The 16,312-nt window shown below is 37.4% G+C and overlaps 1 protein-coding gene across 1 annotated transcript in view; it reads left to right on the top strand.

The window, feature by feature from the left end:
- Positions 1-14,774, top strand: part of ephb6 (eph receptor B6) — a 66,900-nt gene extending 52,126 nt beyond the window's left edge. Inside the window, exons 8-19 of the mRNA XM_067448900.1 lie at positions 269-350; positions 1,189-1,313; positions 2,508-2,670; positions 3,358-3,472; positions 3,582-3,637; positions 7,204-7,320; positions 7,478-7,725; positions 8,599-8,817; positions 8,986-9,135; positions 9,895-10,079; positions 10,173-10,328; positions 13,414-14,774. Of these exons, the coding sequence (XP_067305001.1) occupies positions 269-350; positions 1,189-1,313; positions 2,508-2,670; positions 3,358-3,472; positions 3,582-3,637; positions 7,204-7,320; positions 7,478-7,725; positions 8,599-8,817; positions 8,986-9,135; positions 9,895-10,079; positions 10,173-10,328; positions 13,414-13,519 (1,722 nt within the window). The 3' untranslated portion in view covers positions 13,520-14,774. The remainder of the gene's footprint in view (positions 1-268; positions 351-1,188; positions 1,314-2,507; positions 2,671-3,357; positions 3,473-3,581; positions 3,638-7,203; positions 7,321-7,477; positions 7,726-8,598; positions 8,818-8,985; positions 9,136-9,894; positions 10,080-10,172; positions 10,329-13,413) is intronic.
- Positions 14,775-16,312: the final 1,538 nt, after the last annotated feature.

Here is a 16,312-nt window from a genome sequence, read left to right as displayed (position 1 = left end):
TATGAATATTTTGTGTGGACTGGAGTACTTTTATAATGGATGGATGCAATTTTTTGGGCTGCCATTCGCATTATAATGCTTGGAAGAGCCACTACATTTTTTGTTTTTTTTATATATGACTCAGATTGTATTCGTCCGAAAGAAGAATGTCATGAACACCTATAATGGCTTGAGGGTGAATAAATCATGGGATAATTTTTATTTTGGGGTGAACTGTCCCTTTAATGCTGCTTATATGCATCATTATAAACTGTCTATGATTTTACAGGTTCAAGCTATAAATGAAGTTTCAGCACTGAGCCCTTTTCCACCTCAATTCGCCAGCATCAACTTCACCACCAGCCAATCAGGTATGAAGAGCATGTATGCTGGGACTTCAGTATGCGTGCGCACCGAACTGTTTGCGCAGTGTATTTGTGTCTTACGGCGTCTGTCTCCTCCCATCGCTATGTCTAGACGTTCTCCACCCCATCTCTTTCTGCTACCTCTCCCCACAGTCAGCTCTTTCCATCTAAAACTCTTTCCCCTTCACAATATTTCATCTTCTGCTATTTGGACCCAGGTGGCTTTGGGTCACGATACGCTGTCATCTCATATAATGGTCAAGAAAGCAGCAAGAGAGTCTGAAAGAGATGAAAAATGGAGGGAGGATAATCAATGTGGCAGCCCACAGAAACTTTGGAAACAAATGGTGCAATTGAGATATCCCTCGCTGTCTCTCGCTTCCTTTTCTATCTTTAGTAGTAATTCAAGCTCAGATGGATTCTGCAGACCAGTTTATATAACTTTACCATTATTTAAGCTTTGGGTGCTGCTGATTGAATGGGTTTGAGTCACCTATACGTGCGTTTCCACATGACTGATTAACAGACAGAGATACTGGTTGAGGCAAAGGGGGTCGGGGGCTGAGAACAGGGCGGTAGTGGAGAATGGTTAACTCATGACCTCATTAACACGGATGAGGCTTTGGCAATGTCTAACTAACCGTTAAACATGCACCAAAGCATGATGTAAATGGCTTATTTGGACCTACATGTGAATCCACGTGTGTATTATCCCTCTACAATGCTCTTTATAATGAGAAAGGCATTAAATATCTAAAAAAAAAAAATCTGAAAAGTAGGCTGCCTATTATGAAGTGATGAGCCACCATGTGGTCACTCTTATAATTGCATGTTTGTGTCTCAGTGCCTTCTGAGGTTCCCATGCTGCACCAGTTGAGCAGATTTCAAGACTCCATCACGCTTTCCTGGCCTCAGCCTGACCGGCCAAATGGTGATATCCTGGAATACCAGCTACGATACTACGACAAGGTCATTACTGTTATTTACATGAAATATCAAAGGAATAGAGCACCTAAAATATATATAATTCAATAGAAGTACATGGAAAAGTGTGACCAGTACATTCCTTTTGTGTTTTACAGGTTTGAAATGAGGTTTAAAAGGGATAGTTCACGCAGAAATGAAGATTATGTTATTAACTACTCTCAAAGCCATAAGACTTTCATCTTCGTAACACGAATGAAGATCTTTTTGATGAAATCCGAGCGATTTCTGTCCCTCCCTTGACAGATACTTTGACACTTCAAAAAGTTCATAAATAGATCAAAACTAATCCATATGAATTGAGCAGTTTAGTCCAAAATTTTCTGAAGAGACACGATTACTGTATTTGATGAACAGATTAAATTTAGGCTTTTATTCACATTCATCAACTCACACAGCATGTTCGCTCGACGTGCGAGAACCATAGAGGTTCATTCTCGTGTGTTACGCAGCACGTTTGAGCTTCCGCAAGAGGTTTGTTCTCTCGCAGGTTCGGTTGAGCTCTGTTTGTTAGCTCAGCAATGCTTAAATGTGAATAAAAGCCAACATTCAAACTGTTCATCATATAAAGCGATCAAGTGTCTTCAGAAAATTTGGGCTAAACAACCACATCAGGATTAGATTTGCAATCTCTTTATGAATGTTTTGAATCATCACAGTGGTAGTCAGCTGTCAATGGATGGACAGAAAGCTCTTAGATTTCATCAAAAATATCTTAATTTGTGTTCTGAAGATGAAAGTTTTAATTTTTGTGTGAATTTATCCCTTTAAGTTTTTGTTAACTGAAAGCTGACATAAAATGTTTATATTAGATGAAAAACTTGCACTTAAAGGGTTAGTTCACCCAAAAATGAAAATTCTGGCATTCATTTTTTCTCATGTCGTTCGACACCCGTAAGACCTTTGTTCATCTTCGAAACTCAAATGAAGATATTTTTGTTGAAATCCGATGGCTCAGAAAGGCCTTCATTGACACCAATGTCATTTCTTCTCTCAAGACCCGTAAAAGGCACTAAAGAAGTCTTTACAAAGCCCATCTCACTGCAGTGGCTCTACAATAATTTTATAAAGCGAGTAAATGATGACATCATTTTCATTTTTTTGAGAACTATCCCTTTACGTCAATATAAAACGTGTAAATAACTTCAGCAAATTGATGGTGCTTTCTCTCTTTGGCAGGGGTCTGATGAGGACAGCGCTGTGAGCGTCTTCAGTGAAACCAACACAGTGACAGTTGGAAGTCTGATTCCAGGCTCCATCTACGCCTTCCAGATCCGTGCTCGAAATGAGAGAGGCTACGGGCCCTACAGCCACACTATTTACTTCAGCACTTTAGCAATGGGTAGGCCAGAAATATAACACATTATGTCACACATAATTTATCATTCTAGCTAGCATATATGCAAGCTTACTCATAAGCTATTGACTTTGCAGCCTCAGTAACAATGTCTTCTAGATGTATATTTAGCAAAATTGCACCTTACAGGATAATTACTGATTATGCTCTACAGTGTTCATTTCTTTTCATTTTTCAGTCTGATTATTATAATTTGAGCAAAATAAGAGATGATATTTTTTTACTAAGGCTTCAGTAGAAAATGTTACTTGTTCAGTAAGCATAATGATTACCGATGCTTAGGTAAAAATAGATATTTCGGAAGAACCTCTACTTTTACACGTTTATGATCAACTCAAAGTACCCCCCAAATTTCATTGTCAATAAATGTAACAAATATTAACACCCTAATGTTATCATCTGCAAAAATTACTAACTAATTTAATCTTTTTGTTGAAACTAATATTTTTATCCATCGAAGACATAATAGATTTATTTAAAGTGATTATAATGTTTTTTATTTCACATATGCTTTTTTTAAACTTTCTATTCATCAAAGAACCCTGAGAATAATCACACAAAATACTTTTAACGTTGATATTAAATGTTTTCTTAAATTTTACCCACCCCTTTTATGTGTGAATATAATAAAATATAATAATTAATTTGGTATTGCCATTTTTCACTTTCTAGAGGAACAGTCAAAGCAGATTCAAAGTCGCCTTCCCCTTATGATCGGATCAGTAATGGGCGGAGCAGCATTTCTATTAGTTGTGATAGCGATCATCATCGTGTTTGTGTTTCGAAGGTATGTAAGGTATATCAAAATATAACCAAAAAGGACTGTTTATTGCATATAAAAAGACAAAAGAACATAACAATTATTGCATCTTTGTTATTCTGTCTTTTTCCACTAGTAAAAGGAGGGAGAGCCCTTATAGTGACAGACTTCAGAGATATATGAGTAACAGAGGTGAGAGCTTTATGTCTTTGCGTGTGTACATTTGTGCTTTCTGTTCTCCAACAGTCACTACATGTATGAATGAAGTGAAAAAACACACTTTCACTTCATCTTCTAAAGTGGGCTGGATTCAGACTGCTTTGTAATTATTGCTATTATGTAATAACTATGTTTCTGGAAAATCTGCACCACAATCAGGAGGGGTTTGCGAGAATTTTTGACAACGGATGATAAATGTGACGTGTCAGCAGTTTTTATGTTTGTAGTGCTGACTGTGGTGGACATATTTGTGGTATTTCTTTACTCAGTCTGAAAACTTGAGCACACTGGCAGCATGTCTGTGACAGAACCGGTCATTAGAAGCTCTATGTGGTGAAAACCAGTGGTGTTGTTGGGGATGTACGCACATATACGCTGTATACTTACTTTTTGCCCAGGGCTGTTTGCGTATTATGACTTCTAAGGATATTTTTTTGCTTCAAAAGTCCATATTCTACTGTCTTGTTAGCTTCCGCTTTAACTGTGTAAACTCGCAATTCTTTGTTGTGACTGGTGCATACCGTGCATTAGCAGTTCTATCATTCTACCATTTCCCACCCATCATCGACTGGCGGTGCGTGCTCGTGCTGCAGCGAGAGAACTCTGCTCAACCCCCAAATAACCAAAACTGGCAAGTACACTGTTTAAAAAATAAAAAGTTAATGGAAATGTATTAGGATTTATTTTGATTGTATAGCCTACATTATGCGTTCTGAGCTTTTATAAGCACTAAGTTCCCATACAAACCAAAAAGATTATCAGCGCAACATAGCTGAAGCCCGGTTTCTTTAATTTTGCATGATTGGCGCAAATCACTTTCCAGGAGCCAGGAGATCCAGGAGGATGATGATTAAATGTGGGACTCATTTGAATTCCATTGAGAATTTAACACTTTAAAACGCTGGAGAAAGTCAAACATGATCTAGAACAGCCACATAAACTAAAAAGACTGATGAAAAGAGGAGAACTACGCTCAATTTAAGATTGAACTGCAGGAATATACTACTGGTCTGCTCTGTATTTTCTTCTGCACATGAGGCGTGATCAACAAGCATAATTCAAATGATTCTGTACGCCATTGGATAGTTCTTCAACCAATCAGACCACAAGAGGTGTGATCAATGGGCAATGACCCACCGCTTCTCTACCTGTCATTATGTTAAACCTGCCAATTGTGTGCCAGTGGATAAGCCAGTCTTTGATTGGTTCCCACAAAAGTGTAACAGAATCAGTAGAAATGAATGTACGGGTTTCAGAGTTGCAGGGCGAAATCAAATCGCCGGCAGATCAGGCTGGGTTCACCCAGTCTAGCAGAAAACATCATCTTTCGTCATCATTTATTAGAAAGCTTTTTATGACCACCCTTGCTATAATTGATCACGTTTTATTGAGGTAAATTATGACTTGTTATTTTTGGACCTGGTTTCACAGAAAGGGCTTAAAATGAAGCCAGGATTAGGCCTTAGTTAAATGAATATTTTAAGTAACTTTTATAAATGTTCCTTAAAAAACATTACTGGTGTGCATCTTGAGACAAAACAATGGCACTGACAAATTTTAAGAAATGTCATTGCAAGTTGTTTTTAGATAAGAGCTCAAACATGCATTTTTGCCTTGTCTATAAGCAATAACTAAATCATCTGAAAAATATTGCAAGAATTAGATGCTTTGTCTCCAGGCAAGACTTCATGCTTTCATCACCAGGAGGGGGGACAATTGTAACGGCCTTCTCATCGGCCTTCCCAAAAAGACCGCTGAACGCTGAGCAGAAGCAGAAAATATGACCATATCACACCAGTCCTCAGGTCTTTACACTGGCTTCCAGTTACATCTAGGATCGATTTTAAAGTACTACTACTTGTTTATAAATCTCTCAATGACCTAGGACCTCAATACATTGCAGATATGCTGATTAAATACAAACCCAACAGATCACTCAGATCAGCATGATCTAGTCAGTTAGAAATACCAAGAGTTCACTCAAAGCAAGGAGAGTCTGCTTTTAGCTATTATGCCAGCCGCAGTTGGAACCAGCTTCCTGAACAGATCAGATTTGCTCCAACAGTAGCCACATTCAAATCCAGACTCAAAACACATCTGTTCAGCTGTGCATTTACTGAATGAGCTCTGAGCCATTGTACGTCCGACTGATTGCACCTTATCTATGCATAATTTTTTTTAAATTCTTTTTATAACTGTTTTAGTTTATTTGGTTATCATCATTCTATTATTTTTAATTCTCTTCTTATGCATTTTTTTATCCCTATTTTAATTCCTTTCTATGTAAAGCACTTTGAATTGCCATTGTGTATGAAATGTGCTATAGGCCTAAATAAACTTGCCTTGCCTTGCCTTGCCTTGCCCAATCAAATAACCAACTGAAATTAAATGAACAAAGTTCTACTAAAAATGGCCCAAGCTGACAGAACAAAACATTAACGTAACAACTGAAATGCTTATTGGAATGAAAGTCACTTACCATTTTTCTCAAACTGTAGGGTTACTAAACTGCAACATGGGCTCTATTTACATAATCTATCATTTAAAGTTTAGGCTAATCGAGGTTTTATGCAGAAAAGGATTGCATCAACTGTGGATGGCTTCAAGGCTGTCCTCCTGCCAACACCGCTGAAGTTGCGCACATTGCTGCTGCTGGCTGGAATGACAAGGATGCTGCAGGCAATATGCACGCATGTGCTGTTGCGTATTGTTGTCACAGTGACATAAACAAATTTCCGCACACAGAAAGACGGATGTTAGAGTAATATTTTAAATTTATTTTAATCACAAAAACAAACCATTGCATCAAGTTAAACAGGCCCATTGGCTACTTACATAATAAGCCGTTTTAAATTTTAAAGGTTCAATGTTTAAAAGGCGCCTTATCGCGCTGATGTGACCGAGCCCGAACCGAACCCGAATGCCATTTCTAAACAGGTACCGTCGGGCTCGGGTCGGGTCCCATACATCCGTGTGTATGTAACCACAAAAGACCATTATATTAAAAATAACAGAAATAAATCTCAGAAGCATGTAGCCTATGCCCTGGGACCCCACTAAAAGGGTTCACGCTTCAACCGCCTACCCCCTACACCCTTGAGTAACTGCCTTTTATATTGCCACTAATGCTAAATCAATTTTAGGACAATATTATCTAGAAATATTTATTTCACATTAAGTTTTTTTTCCCACCCATTGATTAAAATGAAACATTATTTTCAGATGAATCACTGAATCACTTGAATCACAGATGAATCACTTCACAATGAATATAATATCAAAGTAACATGTTTAAATTATAGTCATATAGAACTGTAATGCAGTCAAAAATAATCTGTCAACAGCACTGTATTTTTTATTTTTTTATGAAACAAATGTTACAAGTGAATAACATAAAAACACATTTGCTGTCATGAATTATGAATTGCTGACATGAATGTTGTTGGTGCAACTGGGTAATAGTTACCCATTTTTTATGGGGGATAAACCCATAAAACTTGGGTGTAACTTGGGTGTAATGTGGATGTTATTTCATTCAGGTGGGGTTAAATATTACGTGGATCCCTCCACTTACGAAGACCCCAGTGAGGCAGTCAAAGAATTTGCACGAGAAATCGACCCTGCTCACCTTAAGATTGAAGAGGTCATTGGTGCTGGTTAGTACATGTGTAAAAGTTACTATATATCAAATATCATGACATAAAGTGTGTAAATCAGATAAAACAAGCATTATGGATTCTATGGCTTTTATTCATTTTTGGATGTGTTTAAACCTCAGATTGAACAATCTAATGACTCGATTTCTCTTTGTAGCTCAGTTTGGGGAGGTGTCCCGTGGCCGGTACCGGCCACTTGGTCGTAGAGAGGTGCTGGTTGCGGTGAAGACTTTGCGTTGGGGAGTGACAGACCGTGAAAAGAATGTGTTTCTGAGTGAGGCAGGAGTCCTTGGCCAGTTTGACCACCCCAATGTGCTGAAACTAGAAGGCGTGATCACCCGCTCCCCTCCTGAACGTATTATCACAGAGTTTATGGAGAACGGCCCTCTGGATGCCTTTCTCAGGGTAAGAAGTGACTAAATGTTATATTCAGTTCATTTTTTTATTTATATCAATTAAATATATTATTATATTATATATCATCATAATATTATAAAATATTAGATGTTAAATATGACAAGATGCAAGTTAAATTATTTTTGTTTATGAAGAATGACCCTTAGATTCCTTTCTAAGGTAAGAAAAAAAACATTTAGTGATTTTTAGATGGTGAACGGGAACATGGTTTGTGTAACAGCAACGCATTATTAACTATTTGATAACAGTCTAGCCAAAAGCTAATCATATTAATTATAGTTCTATGCCGGACGTTGTATAGAGCAATCAATAAAACACATTAGCGTTCAGAAACACATCGACTTGTAGACAAGCCTGTATAATTCACTCTTCCTCGTCTTCTTCTGAATCAGTTTCTGATTCAAACATATATGGCTGAATTAGAAGTGGGGACCAATTTGCATATTACTTTTTTCACGTATGCGAAATGAAGCAAGGGTGTAGCTATAAGCATTCAAGCTATTTTAAGGCATGAAGGAATTATTTTCGCAGGGGAAAAAAGTTTAAATATGTCCTTTTGATTTTCAAAGATGAGTTTTATGGATACGATTATTGACTGCAGGGCAACATTAAATTAAATGATCAGTGTTTATGGAGAATGACCGCCTGAATGCTTTTCTCAGGGTATGAAAAAAATGTCAAGGTAAATTTGATTGTATAAAATAATACTGCTACTGCTAATATTATTTGTATTCATTTAAGTGTAAATATATATATCATTATTATATTATAATGTATTATTTAAAAAGACTATGAAGACTATGAAAAGTATTAATTAAAAATGTTATAAATATGATATTATATATTTGTATTTTTTTTAAGGAAAATGAGGATCAGTTCAGCGTGTTGCAGCTTGTAGGAATGGTGAGAGGTGTTGGAGCTGGAATGCGCTATCTTTCGGAGCGAAATTTCGTCCATCGTGACCTTGCTGCCCGGAATGTTCTGGTGAATTCAAACCTGGTTTGTAAGGTGTCTGACTTCGGCCTGTCACGTTTAATGAGGGGTCTGGACCACAACATGCCCACCTACACTGCTTCACTGGTGCGTTATGGGAAGATTTTTATAAATGTACAAATACAAAACACTAGTAAACGTTCAAAAGTCAAATCCATTCCATTCTTCCTGTGGTGTGTCTGTTTTTAGCCCTGGACATCTTTGTTAATTAGCGCTGTCATTATGTTTGCTCAAATTATTCTCTCTGTCTTTCAGGGGAGTAAGATCCCTGTGCGGTGGACAGCCCCTGAAGCTTTCCAGCATCGTAAATTCAGTTCAGCGAGTGATGTCTGGAGTTTTGGGATACTCATGTGGGAGGTCATGTCATATGGAGAACGTCCGTACTGGGACATGAGCAACCAAGAGGTGAGCATTATAGATTTTACAGTCACACTTACTTTACCTTTCATGCTGTCACAAAGCAATTATATAAACCAAATGTACACTAGAGGGAGGTATTAGACTGTTTGATGAGCAGATGCATAAACAAACCACGGTACAGAGTATGTGTGCAATTCACACTGCTTGGGATTGGAAGTTTTCAGCACTACTGTGACATTAAGCGGATTTTAGTGTATTTTTTAGAGAAGTTTACAGGCTGCTAGAAATTTTATGACTTCAGCCGGTGCGCATTCACGTCAATTAAAGTACAACATTGAATTTTTCAGCTGCTTTAATTCCAGAGATATTTCCCCCAGTCTTTTTTTTATTCGTAGGGATTTCAGAGGATTATTCAATAAAGAGCTCTAAGACTTTGATTTGCAGCAAAAAAGTATTTTAAAGAATGAACTAATAACTACTTTAAAAAGTATTAAAAGAATGTTTAAAGAACTATTTCTGTCAGTTTATATTATGACGAGTCACTCAGGTATATTGTGCATATATATCATGTATATTGGGGAAAATTAATCATATTTGTTTTGCACTGTTGCACTCTATTACCAAACATTGTATCTTACTAAAGGTCTTTTTTGGATTTTTTCTCATCTTATTTCTCTTTTCTTTGCAGTTGTTTCTGGTTTTTAGTTCACTTTTCCTCAAAATCATGTCTATTCCTTTTTTTCTCTGTCTCATACAATGAAGCACTTCTCTAAGTGTCTTGTCTTTCCTAATTACCCTCTCTAGGTGATGAAGGCAGTGGTGGATCAGTACCGTTTACCTGCTCCAAACGGTTGTCCCCCGGCTCTTCACTCTCTAATGCTGCAGTGCTGGCAGGCCGAAAGGCAGGACCGACCAGGCTTTGATTCTCTCCTGTCATCCCTTGATCGTCTCATTCGTCACCCTGCCTCTCTAAAAGCAGAACACGGCCGGTGAGATGTTCAAAACTACACTTACCATTTTTTATTATTAGACATTTATAATCTTTATGTATCATTTTTTACAATATTTTTACTCTTTCCTAGTCCCACCCAGCCACTCTTAAGCCCCACCCCTACTGACCTATCATCAGTGTCAACAGTCGGTGAATGGCTAACAGCTCTGAAGATGGACCGGTATAAAGATGCGTTTGAGAGAGCACAGTACCACAGTCTGGAAAGAGTGAGCATGCTCACAATGGAGTAAGTTTAAACACACTTTTCATACTAGATTATCCACTTACAAAGTCCAACAGCTGTCACAGGGAAACTTTCTATTTTTCTTATTTTAAAATTCTAAACTTAAAAATATTTAGATTAGAATTCTAAGCACAGTAGTAATATTGTTTGTGTTTAATAGCATTCAATAGCATTGACATTTGTAACACTTTTAGAATAAAATGGCCAACTCCTTTTCTTGTCTGCTCCTCTGCTATGTCACTGTAGCATTTGATGCATCGTAAATAAACCCAATTAAATTCTACTTTCAAATATATATATACACACACACTAGTGCTGCAACGACGCGTCGACGTCATCGATGACGTCGACTACGGAAATACGTCGACGTTCGTGAAATGCGTCGACGCGTCGTGTCAGACGTTCATCTCGCGTAATGTTGGTTTCTGCTCCTGGTTCTATCACAAAAACCTAGACCGCGAATATCAAAAGTATGGGAATACTTTAAACAGAGGCCAAACAGTGTTTCCCACTCATAGACTAATTTGTGGCGGACTGCCACATAATCAATAACGGCCGCCACATTCGTCATTCATTCATTTTTACGCTATTTAAAAGACGCACGCATATTCGTTTAGCTGCATTTCCTTAAGTTCTCTCTCCGTCCTTTTGCGCGTCTCTTATTCACTCACACACACACACACACGCGTTGCATTCGACCGTAAAACAAGTTTTATTGCATTTTGGCGCATTTAGTATGACATAGCTTTTAAAACCAGAGCAGTTGAATAACAGAGTTGCGACACGCCTTCATCACGCGGCAGCGCGCAGTCACGGCGCTCATATAATTCTAAACAAACCAGCGCGGTGTCAATCAATACAGACCAGTGTTTCCCAACCGGGATCCCGAGCAAAAGTTGCGGGGACGCACTCACACCGCGGTTCACCTCACATCTGATGACACACCTTTAATATGGGTTGTAACTTGGAAAAAATGCTGTATGTATGTTTCTGTCGATGGATACACGCGCCGACTCCTCAGGTATACACTACAACAACAGCGATAATAAAAGAAAAACGTGGGCAAAACGGTCTCTCTTTGTAAACTTTATAAAACGCATGCGAGTGCTGCCGTACGTCCGAATATGAGCAGTCATTTTCACCGTCATCACCCCCGTGTAGCAAGGAGACTCGAATGAGAAGATCTGTCTCTGCACTCGTCCCAAAGCGCGCAAATAATGAGTTATCTTTCAAATCCTGTGCTTAAACGGACAAACTCACAAAAAGTATGTCAAACTGTCATAGCCTACTCTATGCCTTAAGTGAACTTTATACAGAAAATACGACGACTATCCGTGGGTCTTAAAGGGGCAGTAGCCTTCACTGCTTTCTGTTTAATGTCAAACAAAAGATAAAGACATCACTCACTGCTCCTGACTGAATAGCTTTTGTAAGTTTAATAAGGATTATTTTTTTTAATTTTAAACAGTTAAATGTGTGGTTATTTTACTTTTGATTACTTCATTCCATTTCTCTACCTAAAAACTAATGTTAGACCTACCTGAAAAGCATTGTTTATTTTGTTCTCATCTTTGCTCAATAGTATTTATTTGTGCTGCTGCTTCTATTTAAGTTATCTGTTCTTATTTTCTTAATTTTCATTTGACAGTAGTCCTTTTTCCCCTGAACATAGCAAATACCAAACTGTACAGAAACGTGAACCTAAAACCGTGATACAAAGCAAACTGTGAGCAGTCTGTACTGTTACACCTCTAGCGTAACTTATGCGAGGGGGTGCCACAGAATTTTGAAAAATTTCAAAGGCTAAAAAAATAAATCGTTAGATTAGTCGACTAATCGAAAAAATAATCGTTAGATTAGTCGACAGAAAAAATAATCGTTAGTTGCAGCTCTAACACACACACACATCAATCAGGCATAACATTATGATCACTTAAAGTTGAAGTGAATAACACTGATTATCTCTTCATCACGGCACCTGTTTGTGGGTTGGATATAGTAGGCAGCAAGTACATTTTGTCTTCAAAGTTGATGTGTTCCAAGCAGGGAAAATGGGCAAGCGTAACAATTTGAGCGAGTTTGACAAGGGCCAAATTGTGATGGCTAGACAACTGGGTCGGGGATTCTCCAAAACTGCAGCTCTGGTGGGAGTTCCCAGTCTGCAGTGGTCAGTATCAATCAAAAGTGGTCCAATGAAGGAATGATGCATGTGTGGTGCGATCAAACAGAGAGCTACTGTAGCTCAAATTGCTCAAGAAGTTAATGTTGGTTCTGATAGAAAGGTGAAAGAACCACACAGTGCACTGCAGTTTGGAAGAAGGTGGATCAATGTTCCGCTGTAAAAACTTGGGTCCTGATATTTTTGTGGATGTTACTTTGACACGTACCACCTACCTAAGCATTGTTGCAGACCATGTATTGTACACCCTTTCATGGAAATGGTATTCCCTGGTGGCTGTGGCCTCTTTCAGCGGGATAGTGTGCTGTCACAAAGCAAAAATTGTTCAGGAATGGTGTGAGGAGCACAACGAGTTTGTGGTATTGACTTGGCCTCCACATTCCTCAAATCTAAATCCAATCTGAACACACAGATCCGATCCATGGAGGCCCAACCTCTCAACTTACAGGATTTAAAGGATCTGCTGCTAATATCTTGTTGCCAGATATACCACCACACCTTCAGTGGTCTACTGGAGTCCATCCCTTGATGGGTCAGGGCTGATTTGGCTGCAATAGGTGGACCAACACAATATTAGATCATAATGTTATGCCTTATCAGTGTATTTTAACCCCCTGATCTGGGGTTGTAGCATTATAAATGTCTTTACTGTCACTTTTTATTTATTCATTTTTTATGCTGAGTAAGTGTATTAATTTCTCTTAAAAATGAAATATTGAAATATTAAAACAAGTCTAATTTTATTCATATTTTAAGATTACATGTCTGAATCTGGGACACTGGGTAAAATAATAATATCTATACATAAAAAGAAAAGAAGTTTAAGAAACACAAATGTACAAATACAGATTTCTGTGCGAGCGCTGTGCTTATAATGTATCTTTTCATGCTTGTCTCTTTTTCTCTCAGGGATGTTCAGGCTCTCGGAGTGAATCTGCTTGGTCATCAGCGGAAGATCGTAAATGCAGCTAAGCAGCTCAGGACACACCTCACTCAGGGACATGTGGAGGTCTAATGCTTCCCACACTGTGTTGACACACAGCAGTGCATGCTGGGAGATCTATCCCACAAGAACACTGGAATATAGACGAGAACGACAAAAAGAGCCTTGAGTGAATAAGAAGAGTTTTATTATTAATTATTCGCCCATCTGTTCCACCCCTTGCTGAACTGTTGTCTTCCACATTCTTTCTTTGCGTACTCTTTCAGTGTTGCACTACCTCTTACTTTCTTGGTTATCAGTTCATTACTTGATGGCATTCAGTATGAACTTGCGCCTTAAGAACACAAAAAGAAAGCTCCTTCACAATCAGTTGCAAGGACAATCAGAAACTTTTAATAGAAAGTAATTGACTGTTATGTCTTTGTCGGCACTCGTGGTCAAGGGCACTAGAAGTTTTATTTTTAACTATACAACCTAACAACACTCATATTGGTTAATCAACTAAAAAACCCATATTATAATAACCACCACAAGGTCCTCAGAGTCAGTACACTGCTTAAAAATCATGTTTATAACCAGTATTTTGCTTTGTTTTCCAGGAAAAAATATACACTGTATATTTAAGAATTTTGGGTTCTCTAAGATATTTTAATGTTTTTGAAACAAGGACTGAATTTATCCCAAAAAATGCATTCAAACATCCTATATTGTGAAATATTATTAAAATATAAATTTCTGTTTTAATATTTTTGTAATATTTAAATAAACAGCATTTATTTGAAATAGAAATCTTTTGAAATATTATAAATGACTTTACAATTAAAAGGTTTGATCAATTAAAAATATTCATTTCTTTAACATTTGGCAATGGTGTTAGAAAAATTATATTTTTACTGGAAAGCAAAACAAAAATAAGACAGGCACCGTATGCTATTTATGGCTGTATAATATCGTACAGTATTTACAGAAAGTTATTCAGAGACGCAAAAAGTTAGGTTTTTGCGTTTTGTGAGTATCAAACATAGACAAGGCCACGGTAGTTAAGTACATACCATGACTAAGACCTGTGATGTTCCGTCATCTCATTTCACATACAAAGGCACATCTGTGCTACTGTGAGCCCATTTCCCTTCACTCATCCTAGTCCTGTCCACTAGCTATACACACGAGCTATTTAGACATGTTTTCAACACCCCTCAAAGGATGTAGCATTAAGACACTGTATTATATGAGCATTGTGAAGTAGGTGTTGCAGTAAATGTGATTTACAGTTGCTGGTTGAAGTGAAAGAGAGAGGTGTGTGTGTGTGTGTGTGTGTGTGTGTGTGTGTGTGTGTGTGTGTGTGTGTGTGTGTGTGTGTGTGTGTGTGTGTGTGAGAGAGAGAGAGAGTGAGTGAAAAGAAACCGTTTAGCACTGCTGAAGTAAATAAATTGTGTTTTGGTGTGTGAATGGATTCCTCTGTAAAGAAATCTGTAAAAAGGGAGTGTGTGATGTATATTTGAATCTGTTTGATTGTACAGCTGTTCACCACTGTTCCACTACTGTCCAATTTTGTAAAATATATATGATTTTGTTTAAAGATGACTACTGAATTTGTTTATATTATCTTCAAGCTAAAAAAAAAAAAAAAAAGTATGTAGCCTACTCATTACACTGCTGATATGTCCTTGTTTCCCATAAACAGCTCAAAGTCAGCAAAATGACAGCTATCAGACACTGATCAGTGCGCGTCAGCTTTACTTGGAGATGGACAAGATTCTGAGAATGAGATCAGTGAATGATCTGATAGGGGTAATGGACACAAAATCCACACATACACAAGTTACCTACTTTAATTGAAAGTTGGGAACGCATGCAGGTTTTTTAAAGATTATTAAAACTTATTCCGCAAGGGTGCATTAAACAAGCTTGTCTCTGCCACTGAATAAAAACGAAAAAGGTATTTGTGACTTTTTAATCTCACAGTTCAGACTTTTTTCTTGCACTTCAAAGTTTATGTTTTGGAATTCTGATCTTTTCTCAGAATTGTGAGATATAAATCAGTTCGCATAATTGTAATTATAAAGTCCTCGTTTACAAGATAGAAACTTGAAATTCTGACCTTTTTCTCGCTATTGTGACTATAGTTCTCAAAATTACAAGGTCATATCTTGCAGTTCTGACTTTATAACTCAACTGCGAGATGTAAGCTCATAATTGAGAGAAAAAAGGCAGAATTTTGTGAAATAACGTCACAATTGCTTCCATATTAAATGTTACATTACAAAAAGTCTCTTTGAAACTTTCCATTCATCAAAGAACCCTGAAAAAAATGTTTCCACAAAAAAGAAAGACAGTGACCAGTCACATCACTCAAAATATAGATGTTTTTTAAAAGTCCTTACTGTATACATACTGTATTATATGTCAACCATTGCCACACACCCACTTGTTTTTGTTCCTAAACAATTCCTACGCTAAATGTTGCTGATTATTCAAAATATTTGCTCTGACTATATCACATATACTGCAAAAAGGTTTGTGAAAAGCAGCCTTGTGAATAACCAATTTAAGTGCAATAATAACCAAAACTTTACATTCAAGCTACACTTTGACCTTCCTGAACTCAACTGAAACTGTCCATTAAATTATTGCTACAAAATAAGTTGTTTGCAAACATTTGTGGTAGGCAGGATGAAATCACAATAATTTGCGCACACAGAAATCTGCCAGCGTCTTAACATAAAAAACAAGAGTTGTAACTCCCAAAAAGAGTCAAAGTATAACACATGCCATGGTTATGGCTGTTCTGAAGCTCCAAAATAACATCCAGCAAATATGTGCTTTTTAATGAAAAACAACACGTGACTAAGATAACTGGAAGGA

The sequence above is a fragment of the Pseudorasbora parva genome, chromosome 7 (assembly GCF_024679245.1).
Source record: "Pseudorasbora parva isolate DD20220531a chromosome 7, ASM2467924v1, whole genome shotgun sequence".
Taxonomy (NCBI): Eukaryota; Metazoa; Chordata; class Actinopteri; order Cypriniformes; family Gobionidae; genus Pseudorasbora; species Pseudorasbora parva.
Note: the sequence above shows the minus strand (reverse complement) of the source record. Positions and strands in the feature narration are given on the sequence as shown.